At 48.5% G+C, this 11,463-nt stretch overlaps 3 protein-coding genes across 3 annotated transcripts; all 3 read right to left on the reverse strand.

Annotated features, from left to right (window-relative positions):
• Nucleotides 1-1,690: 1,690 nt before the first annotated feature.
• On the reverse strand, nt 1,691-6,772 carry N7498_002962 (uncharacterized protein; the record flags this gene model as incomplete). The annotated part of the gene is made up of 8 exons (XM_058450024.1): nt 1,691-2,264; nt 2,361-2,930; nt 3,008-3,131; nt 3,206-4,256; nt 4,334-4,432; nt 4,494-4,703; nt 4,774-5,265; nt 5,336-6,772. Coding segments are annotated over 8 exons (4,557 nt in total), but the record flags the coding sequence as incomplete, so codon positions are not given.
• A 950-nt stretch (nt 6,773-7,722) lies between these two features.
• Nucleotides 7,723-8,589, reverse strand: N7498_002963 (uncharacterized protein; the record flags this gene model as incomplete). The annotated part of the gene is made up of 1 exon (XM_058450025.1): nt 7,723-8,589. One exon carries the CDS (start codon nt 8,587-8,589, stop codon nt 7,723-7,725), a length of 867 nt encoding a protein of 288 aa, XP_058312369.1.
• A 1,747-nt stretch (nt 8,590-10,336) lies between these two features.
• On the reverse strand, nt 10,337-11,290 carry N7498_002964 (alpha/beta fold hydrolase; the record flags this gene model as incomplete). The annotated part of the gene is made up of 1 exon (XM_058450026.1): nt 10,337-11,290. One exon carries the CDS (start codon nt 11,288-11,290, stop codon nt 10,337-10,339), a length of 954 nt encoding a protein of 317 aa, XP_058312370.1.
• Between the last annotated feature and the right edge of the window lie 173 nt (nt 11,291-11,463).

The following is an 11,463-nucleotide window of genomic DNA, read 5'->3' on the forward strand; positions in this document are numbered from 1 at the left end:
AGGAATAAAGGCTGCTAGCCATGACAGGAGCTATAGGTTATGGTGCGCAGTTGCGAAGTGAAGAGGATGGACTCCAAAGATTGGTGTGCGTAAATTCGCATCCAACTGGGGGTGAGATAAAAGATCGACCAGACATTTCTGTACCCCGGAATCATTCAAATCGTATCGAGCAATAGCGTAAGATAGTGGTGGAAGAGCGACGGTTGGTGCAGCATAAGGGCGATAATTAGGCGAATACCTACAGGTAGAGAGTAAATGTCGGAGCATAGGTTGCTGACCTGCTGCAATGGCCTCGTGAATAGGCGACGATATAGATAAAAATGAGATTGACCAATCCTTGTCTTCAACTTGAAATTGTTTCTCATCTAACGAGACTTCCTGCACCCATGCGGTGTCATCGGCACCAGCCGCACGTAGCATATCAAGAATCTCTAGACTGCTAGCTCTAGCCGCGGTTTCTAGCCCCGTCAACGCCTTTCTCAAGCTCGATCTCAGTCTCTGACCAGGAACATTTGGTTCCGTCCAAAAACGAGAAAAGCCACGAGCCCGTTCATCAAGTTACTTCTGGGTTAAGGGACATATTTGGTGACTTATCTCCTTCTGCTGTGCATTTGCTAAGACGAAGGCCCGATGATTGAACGCCGTGGTGCTATTTATATCGTCTTGGAAATGGCGGCCGCGGATATACCGGACTGAATAATCCCCTATATTAATAAGGTCTATGCCATTTGGGTTTGCTCCTGCGGCTAAGAGAAGACGGACGTTCTGCGGCAAACGGGCGTTGGTGGCAGATATAATAGGCGACAGATAGTCAGGCACGGGCATGACTCCATTGGCCCTAGGTATTGCAGATAATGGCGTTCATGCTCAGTTATATCATTTTCTGCACAGGATGCTGCATGACGGACCAAAAGGGCTTCCAGTAGAGCTGAGTCCCGCTTAGCCGTGGCTCGGATGATAGGGGTTTCAAAATCGGGGGACTCGTCAAGATCATCCTTAGTAAGTTGATACATAACGCGAAGAGTGACTTGGAAATGAATGATAGCGCGAGCACGTTCTGACACTCGATCTTTTCACAACTCTATTCAAGGAGCTAACCGAGAGGCGCTAACGTAGGGTTTGAAGAAAGAATACGACCTTCCGAGGGTAACTTGGAAGTGGGGATGACTAAATGACGGAGTCCAAGTTCGCTTATTATATTGCGACTAGCCACGCTAGCCATGTACAGTCATTTTCGAAATCGGCTTGGCCAATACACACTAAGTAAGGTTTTCCTGGCCCCGCCGCCATGAAACATTGCGCCTGACGCGTTTTCAGGCACCTGAAAATAATTCATCTAGCTTATGCACTGCAAGATTGAGAAGGGAAAGAGAAGGGAAAGAGAGAAAGAGAATGACAGAAAGAGAGAAAGAGAATAACAGAAAGAGAGAAAGAGAACAACAGAAAGAGAGAAAGAGTATGACAGAGAAAGAGAGAAAGAGTATGACAGAGAAAGAGAGAAAGAGTATGACAGAGAAAGAGAGAAAGAGGATGACAGAGAAAGAGAGAAAGAGTATGACAGAGAAAGAGAGAAAGAGTATGACAGAGAAAGAGAGAAAGAGTATGACAGAGAAAGAGAGAAAGAATGTCAGTACCCGATTTCAATCCACAGAGACAGGCCCCAAGGATTTTAAGACCGCAATGGATGGATCTAGTAAAGTCCCCACAGAACAGGCTGTCCCTTCACGTCGCCATCGCAAGACATGTCACCTTTAGCACCAACTCTGCCAGATCCTCCAAACTGCTTGATTGACTGATTGATAATGTCGATAATGTCCTGAGAGCCGATATGGAAGTCGATGTTTCCAATGATTGATGTACCCTGGATCCCAAACCGACAGGTTCCATGGCGCAGCAGCTGCTTTTGCTGTTTAAAGGCATCGGAAACCTCCCATGACTTATGCAACATGCCTTCAACTTCCTTGACAAGCTCAAGACAATCCGACACCAGTGGAGATGCACCGCTTGTCTGATCCACAAAGGTAGAAGTACGACAGTCATTCACCCCCATTGGTGGAATACATGGGTAGCTTGGTTTGTGGGTGCTGGGTCCGCCAACTTGATTCCATGCCGCGAAGGCAACATCTGGACTACACACAGGCAGCCGAATGTAACCTGGGGTTGTAAAGTCTCCCTGGATCAAATTGGCGACAGTCTTGGGGTCGTAAGGACTAGGCGTTGAGGCGCCGTTCGCATTGTTATTGGCCTGGTACGTATTCACGGATCTAAGCCCCAAAAATTAGCTCTCTTCTCAGTCATTCAATAGTGCAGTAAGAGCCATAGCCAGACTGTAAGCTACCGAAAGCGGGAGGATGAGTCACCCATTGATCACATCTTTGACCGTTATACCAGCCCATGAACCCCCGTTCATGGTATCAATGCCTGGCAGTGCAGAGAACGAGTTGTCGTGGGATGAAGCATGGCACGTGCCGTGTAGTGAGCATATCACCTTACTTTCCCGTGCTTTGCCCTTAGGTGTAGCCAGATAATATAGCTTGCCAGAGATGCAAGCCCCTGAGGAATGCATTGTGTCCGAGCTAAGATATTCACTGAGTGGGTCAGTTGTGTCACAGCCATAACCTGAGTCGATGACGAAAGGGTATACATCCGGCGAAAGACTCCAGATTGTTGGAATTGTATACGCCCATAGAGACTTAGCAATGTGCTTCTCAAAGGATGAAACAAGCTTGCCAGGGAGGTCTGCGCTCACGATCCCAGCAGACCCTTCAATGAGTTGCCCGTTGGACATGAGAGTGGTGAGCATACTTAATCCATTGTCGCTGCCACAGAAGATATCTGCTAGAACGTTCATGGTAAAATTACTCCACCCGAAGACAGCCTGGCCCATGTATGCGGTGAATTTAGCGTGTGATTGCGGAGTCCATCCACGACTACTCACCGCTTGATGGTCAGCTACTGCTCCAAAGCCACCGAAAAATTGAGTATAAGTTCATGTGAGCTCACTTACACTTGATGGGTCTGGAGTGCATCTTTTGCTATGGTTGTGCTTTGTCCAATCAAAGTCATTGTGGCATCTTTCAGATTGGCCAACGTATTTGGGTTGTCAGCAAACGCTGCCATTCCACTGAGGACTGTTCGAAGATTCCCAATCAGTAAATGTCAAGTCCTAATGTGTAAGTGGATATGATAAGATGACTGTACTTACCAGTGTCGAAAAAGGGCCCTGCAACCAGTGAAACCCCGAGTGTGACTAAATCAACTAGCAGAAAAATCCATTGATCACTTGGAGCCGGAGGTATTGGTGCAAAAGTATCTTCGAAGATCGTGAGTTGAGGCAGGATGAGGTCAGACCACGCAGTTTGTAGATCAGAATTGAAATTCACAAACATCTGGAATAGGCAAAGTTCACCCAAGGTCAGATTCGCCAGAACGATAAAATTTTGGTATAGTGAGAGAAAGCATACCGCATGAATGATACCCCAAGAGTTCCAAATTTCATATGCCGCAGGCCCTGATCCGGCGCCTACAAAGCTAGTGCATTCTTTACCACCGGGGCAGAGACCCTGCAAATCGGAACAGTTTGTGTTTTCTGGCCCATGCATCGTGAGTGAAAGAGCTGCCGAGAACGGATAGTTTAAATGACCCCTTTGGTCGGTTACCCAAACATTTTTCAAATCTTCCCATGCATTCGGACAATCCAACATATTCCACCGTTCTTGAGAGGTGAAGTCGGCAACACCCTGCACCGCTGGGTCTGTGCAGGTTAGTGTGGTCCAGTTACCAGTTCGGTTTCCCTGCTCGTAAGGGTCTCCTCCAGACTTGATTTTTGATATGAATTCAGGCCAGGTTTTGGCGGTGGAAAGAGGTGGAACAGGATGATAAGACTCCAAATCTGTAGCCCAGTCGGTAGTGCCACCAAAATTAAATGCCTGGTACAACTGTGTCCGTATTGATCTGACATGGTCATCCATCCAGGAGACCCATTGGGTGTTATCATACACCAGAATGTTAGAGTCGCTGTCGTCGATGAAGTGTTGATTGACACGGCTTGGATCACTCAGGATCTGTTTGATCTCCGCATTCGCAATATATCCAGCTTGCCCGGTACAAACACCTGGTTCAGCATTTGAATGCAGTGCAGTGCCAGTGTAGAAGCAATCTGGGCCATAGCAGCCCGGGTCAGCCATTGCAAAAGACCGACCGTAACTGGTGACACCAACAACAATCTTGTTGGAAGGAACTCCTGCTTTCGTGATCTAGAAAAATTCCACGTTACTCATTAGCTTACAGACAGTGACTTGAGTGGGCCTATGCCAGATTGAACTTTTCATACCATGACAAGAGAGTTGAGAGTCTCTGTCAGATTGACACCACTACGGAGACACATTCCCGAGGGGCAACCGCTTTGTGACCATGGGCTGTTTGCGTCCCACTATGAGAAAAAAGAATTCAGTACTATGCTCTACTTAGTCAAAGCCGTGGAGCATACATACCTGACCGTGAAGATCATAGGTCATGAAAACAATATAGTCCACGATCATGCTGATTGTCTGAATCGGAAAGTTCTTCAGGTACCAGTATGACGAGGGAGCTGCAATAGAAACAGATTTATCGGGCAGATAGCCTTTGAGGAGGAAAAGAAAATATATGTAGTCGTAACCCTCATCAGCAGAGGCGGGTGGAATGTTCGGAATGTCAGGTGCCTGAATAAGTAAATTAGATCAATCTGGTCAGAAACGACTTCATTTAATCTGTGCCTGATCCTCAACTTACCCCGGGGTACTCCCAGTCAATATCAACGCCATCAAGGTCGTGGTCATTGACAAAGTTAGCAATGTTTTTTGCTAATGTATCTCGGTTAGCAGGGAGGACGCCGTTCCGCAAAATATTGTATGTGCTTGAGTCTGTTGAGAAGGCCCAGCCACCGAAGGAAACAATTTTAGCTGGACCCTCGATGCGTTTAAAGTTGTTGAACTCAAACGAACTGAGAATATTGCCTGTTTGCACCTGATAGTCCGGCGTGAGACTGGCGAATCCAAAATGCAAATGTGTGTAGTTCGAGAAGTCGATTTGCAGAACATCCTGGTAAAGGCATTTGCGGTCTAAATTGAACCCCTCAAAGTAGCCGACTCTTCGAAAAACCGCAGGCGGGCTGCTCGGCGGAAAGTTAGTTCCGCAGTTTGAGATACAGCCATTGGTGCCGGAGGCGGCGGTCCCTGGTGCCCCATCGGTGGTGCTTGTGCAGAATTCCTCGGTGACGCCACACTGCAGCCAATGATTAGTAACTGGTCTCGTATAGTTAGTGGCTCTAGTGAGCCTCATAGAGTAAACTTACCTGGCCCCAGGCATCACAGCATGCGTTCAATGGACAAGGATTCAGGGTAGCAATGTCAGTGCCAGAAGGCGGCACTTTAGTCCCTGGCTTTTGGGGTCCACAAATTGCATTGGCTACATAAGCTGGCATAGGTGGAGTTCCCGAGCTAAGACAGATAGTGGTTCCAACCCAGAGCGGGTGAGAGCAACCAGGCCAAGCCCATGTCTTAGTGTTGTATTCGTCCAGCTGAGTGACTGTGATACCGTGTGCTGCGGCAATGGTTTTGCAGACATCATTGCTCTTAATACTGTATGGAAAACATGAGCCATCTGCATTAGGCTTTGGTGTGAAGTCGGGAAGACTCCCAGCTGAGCAGCAGACATGTTGCCCAGCAATGAGGTTTCCACACAAGGTAGAACTGGGGTTGAACTTGGTGAACTGTGCACCTGATATGCCACATTTAATGGCTAGAGAAGGACAGCCATCACCCCTTTGAACCTGGATTGTTCTGCAGTCAGATCGGGCCGAAAGTCGGTTGGTCGGATCCAGAGGGTGATTGGAGCGCCAGGGAGCAGGAGAACTTGATGTCCGCATCGGATTACTGGTATTGTTGGTGACGTTGGAAACATAACTTTTGGTCCTCGAGGAAAGCAGAGAGGTGGTGAACATAGCCGGGCCAGTGATGTTTCTGGAAGAATCGAACGAGAGACAATCTGCGGCTGACCACGACTTGATGGCAGCTTGCACAGAGCTAAAGGTCCCATTACTCGTGGCCATCAATCCAAAGAAGTGTGTCCCATCATCATCAGAGATGCAGAGTTGCATGGCAATGCTTCCTGACCTGATGCGTGTAGTGGATAGATGGTCTTCCAAGGCCTTCAGAGCAAATGAACCAACACCTTTGTCCTCTATACCGCTTCCAAGATACACACCGACGGATGCCTCATTGGAGCGCGCAAATAGAATATTCGACTCGTTCGTTGCCCCATAGCCCTTTACCAAGTACCGACGAATCTGCCTGGACAAAGTGCTGATATCAGCAGCTGCAAGCACACCTCCATCAGAAGACCACCCGATCTGATACGTGGCATTCACCGTCTCAACGGGTACCACAGATGTTGATATCTTCGGTTGATTGGCCCAGTCCGCACCGTAAGAGGTGCAGGAATAGAGACGGTGCAGAGTATCTGGGTTGTCGACATCATCATAGAGGGAAAAGTCAAGGAACAAGGCCTGGTTGCAGTATTGAAGTTGGTCAAAGTTGTGGTAGAGGGACCAATTCGAAGGGTAAGGTCCAGCGGCATTACAAAGCGCCGGGCACGCTGTTTCCCCCGGATGATAGCCTGCACTTGCAGTGACAGGGTCCGCAGACAATAGTAGGAAGCCTGCGGCCCCTAGAGCCACCGCGGACCATTGCAAGATCATTTGAATGACTTGTCTCACGAGAATAGGCAAAGACTGTAAAAAGAATGACTGGCTCAAAGAGCGGGAAAAGTTGTTGCTAGCCTCCTGTTACCAGGGAGTGGTGCGAAAAGGGTCTTTTATAGCCATCCACCTTGATTTCGGATGAGCTAAGGGATTATGGTCAGATTTGCCTGCGCATATCAGCGGTAGTGGCAGCTCTACGGCCCCAAGTCAGCGCCCCGCTTCGCCCGCGATGACCATTGGTTCTATACTAACTCTACAGGGTTATAGGACCGTGACAATGTGGGTCGAAACAGATTGGGTCCATATGAAATGTGTACAGTCAACTTCGGCCTGTCCGTGAGAGGGTGGAGTCTCTCATCGCTGACATGTAAAATGAGCCCATTTTTTATGTCACGAATTCGAAGAGAAATTGGCATACAACGTTACTAAGAGCTAGCTCGAGAATTAGCGGAGCTAGTGCGAAATTTTCCTTCTGTGGACGAGCTAGACGTCCAGTCGCCGTCTGCGTTGCAGGGGCGTTGACTGAAGGCGAGTCCGGAGGCCGAAGACTTACCGACGGGCCCGAGAGGTGTCAACTTCTGCCTGCACTAGCTCGTCGTGCAAAATCCACATTCGAGGTATAATATTCCGAACCATCGTGGGGGCCATGACATGGGGCCACATGCTAGACTCTGATTTTCTGTCATTAGAGACATTACCTCGGAAGCAGCGTTGAGAAAGTCTGCAGAGGTCAAAATTTTAACGAACAAGGAGTGGGAAGCTTTCGATCTTACAAACTATACAGCCAACTCCACAGTTTTGATCTCCCTTCGTTATTTGATGTACTCAGAGTTTTATACGGCCATAATTATTCGCCTTTCGTGTATTTCAGTACTTCATATCAAAATTGACTGCAGTACATTATTAAGTGACATAGAAATATTGCTGGCGTAGTCCTTTACGAACAAGCCTGGAAGTGAGCCAAAGGAAGGGGTACAAGATCATCCAAGTAGGTAAACCAGCCAAGCCAAGCCTCCTGCAAGCCATACGGGTTCCCTGGTCCTAGGCTTCAACCATGTTCGCCCAGCATTGGTACTGGCAGTTGGGGTCTGTGCCGGAGGAGGACCACAGGTTGAGACATCAGGGACCTGATCTATGCAAGCAGAATAGCTGAGAGCGGCAGTGATACTTGATGCAGCTGTCGAGTTTATCGTGACTGCACAAGGAGTCGGGGTGACTGAAGGCAGCGAAACATTTGCGAGGACGGGACATGAAGGGCTGTAAGTCAAATTACCTAGATCATTCGAAGGAACCTTTTCCAGGCCCGAGATATCGAAGTTCAAGGATTCATTTGCCGCACAGGTGTCGTGTTTTGTTGCAGCGACCAAATCCAGTGGTTGGGCCCCGTTCTTGGTGCTAAACCACAAAGTTTTATTCTGGGTCACTTGAGTAAAATTCAGGCTGCCATCAGCGGCAGACCCTGAACAGCTCAATGTAGTGAGAATCCATTCGAGCTTGTAGATCGCATCTATGGAAGTCATGTTTCCGAGACTCGTGTAAATGAGGTAAGGATCGGGTCTGATTTCCTGTTGCATTTTCCACAATTCCAAAAACCAGGGGAAGATCTGTAGGTTTCGATCGCTATCCCACCTCGAAATAAAAACCTCCAGGCTAGGGTTCAACCAAATAGCCAGCTGGGGATTTTGGATGGCAAAAACGAAAGGCATCAAGTCGGACGTCGTGTAGCTCTCATTATGTGGAAAGATCAAATCGACTTCCACGAAACCAGAGGTTTGCTGGGCATTCGTAGCCAGCAGAAGTGGCAGAAGACACCAGCAGAGATAGCTCAACCGATCGAAGAAGATCATTCTGTCGGATGGTGGACAACTTGGAGACAACTCGAAGGTCAGAGGCGTTGGGCTTGAGTAGACACAGTCTGGTTATTGATCACTTTTTCAGTTTTTTTGTAAACAGTTGAGAAGAAGGTGCATCGAGGATGGCAGAAAATCTAGAGGCGGGTGGGAATGGTGCAGAACTAACCTCTTTGAACTTCACGCCCGAACTGCGTTAGGACACGGAATTTTGCCCAGTTTGGGCTTGCCGCGGGTAGCTATAAATCGTACCGAACATAACTGGTCACAAGCAAATCGCCCTGGAGGTGCCTAGGGCGAAGGACAACAGAACTTGAGGAAATAGGGGTTTCAGAAGGACCCTGCAAGTGTAACTTCAGTAGTAACCTTACTAGTGATAGCGTTAGTGGTACCGATGCTACATCGCAGGATGTACTACGGGGTACGCCCTAACAACTAACATCTAGCAACTAGCGGGCATTTCTAAGCGGTATCTACTAACCTGCCCCTTACAAAAAATACCATTTTTTACGCGCCCTTGCTACCCAGTTAAACGATACTGCCCACGTAAACCGTATCCTGCCGCTTTTTTAAGGGTGATCATACAGAAGATGCTTCACAACAAATTCGAATAGCACAACAGCCATACTTTATTAGTTCTCGATATGAGAGACTGTAGGAGTTATATATTAGCAGATTACTCTGCTTGACTTTGGTCAATTTCTCGGACGCCTTTTATATAGCTAGTACATAGTACTCTTATGTTAGATTGAGTGTAGATCTACTGTACTGATATCTTGCCTCTTTTGTATGATCACCCTTGCAAATGCGGCAGGATCGTTTGGATGGCGAGCCCTCGCGTATCCGTAAAAATAGTAAATTTTGTAAGGGGCCGGTTATCGTACCACCGTACTAAGGACAAGGACCTTAGTGGTAAATACTAAAGATACTAAGTAGGAGGTACCCTTGCCGACGGAGTCCGTGCCCTGACATGTCTCAAATGGTGAATCTGAAATAATTACTCCGTAGTGTCCAACACCTAGAACCATAGGTCGTAAATGAGATGAGGTTGCTATTAAATTAAATTGTAAAGGCTTATCCACTTGTCTAGTAAATCAAGTAATAGGCTATAGCTAAGCAATGCCAAGTCCTGGGGGACTGGATCGTGCGGCCCTCGGGAGGCATAACCGGATAACTTTCGGAAATTAGGGATGCTTTGGGTCCGTGGCCCGTGGGCTAGTCCGCCACGGCGCAATGCGGGCGCGCCATGGTGTGGGTCTGTGCGTATGTAATTTGGTCCTCCTTATTCTTTTCCGATTTTCGGTGTGAGAATTATCCTGTCAGGTAACCTATACTATATACGCAATCGACCGAAAACCACTTTCATAGGGTGCCATCATCTTATCATAGACTCGTAGTAGGTGCTTTCAATTATTCGCTTTTACCAAGGTATCGGACTAAACGAAGGAAATTGATAATCCGAACCCCCCATGGGGTGGGGGGGGCTGATTTTTGCCTAAGCATTAGAGTGGGCGATCAGGCTGCTCAGGGTCGAGATCGATCAGGGCGCAGCTCAGGGCGGCAAGGTGACTAACTCACCCTGTGCTCCGGGATCCGATCACTTCCTGAGGCGGAATTTTTACCGTCACCTATATAATAGTAAAATCAGCACGTGAGGAACAACTACTTCCGCCAAGCAGCGTTCAACATACAAATTATTTAATAGATTTGGGTGCTTAGTGTTAATGTTACTTATTGCCTGCAACTAAGAAGATGCTGGTAGGTTGTGTAGGACCCATTTCACTCCATCAACGACAATTTCCGGCTGGGTCATCTGGACAAAGTGTCCACTCTCGGTGGCGAAGACAAGCTCGCTCTTCGTAGAGAGTTTCAAGAATTCCTTCATGAGACCCTCACTCTTCGCATCGACCGTCTTGATCAACTCCCTCACATGGCTCCTCTGCTCCTCGGTCCCTTTCCCTTTAGCAACGCCCGCCTTGTACAATCCACTCCAATCCCTGCTTCGTGTGCCCCCGATCACATAAACCGGTTTATCTCCAACCAGTGGCTGCTTCTTACTTAGCTCCTTCTTCCGCAGCGTCTCGAAACTTGGCATGTAGTTCTCGGAGTCCTCTTTGTGCGCAATCAGCTCGAATTTTTCGGTTGCTTCCGCCGCCCTGAATGCGTCCCACTCCTCCTGCGTCAACTTGTGCTTCGCTTCCACGCCCCAGGCAGAGTATGGTTCAACCCCCGCTGCAACAGTCCAGAGAATTGGATCGTTCACGTCCATCACTAGTGGCGCTGTCTCATGGTTGGCGTCCACAAGCACCAGACCGGCGATTTGGTCAGTTCCCTTAAGGGCGATGTACTCATGCGTCAGCACGCCCGCCCAGGAGTGACCCACAAGGATCAGAGGGTTCGGGATAGGCGCCTTTTCGATCAGAAGGGAGAGCTCCAGCGCAACGTTCTCGGCCGAGGGTGCGAGCGGCGAGGACTCCGAGTTGTGATAACCGGAACGGTCGTAAGTGTAGCTTCGCAGTGAGGGACCCAGCAACCGCACCACGGCTTGCCAGTTGAGGGCATCGCTTGCCACACCCGAGATAAATAATACGACGGGATCTTTGGAGCTGCTGGGCTCTGGGCCGTGAGTGTAGAGAGCCAGAGAGTGGGTGCCGATGTTGACGAGGCGGCCGTTCAAAGGGAGGGTTGAGGAGGCCATTGTGGTGATAGTTTTATGATTTCTTAAGGTTGTACCCAAAGTTAATCTAGCAGACCCGGCTATGTTTCCGATAGGTCGTAGAGATTGAGATTGTGACGATCCCGCCAGTTTTAACTGCAGTAGAAATCGAAAACAGATTACCCCTCAGACACTCACGCTTTCTGTCCAGCGCC

Source organism: Penicillium cinerascens, assembly GCF_028974065.1.
Source record: "Penicillium cinerascens strain IBT 15544 chromosome Unknown contig_1_segment0_segment0, whole genome shotgun sequence".
Taxonomy (NCBI): domain Eukaryota; kingdom Fungi; phylum Ascomycota; class Eurotiomycetes; order Eurotiales; family Aspergillaceae; genus Penicillium; species Penicillium cinerascens.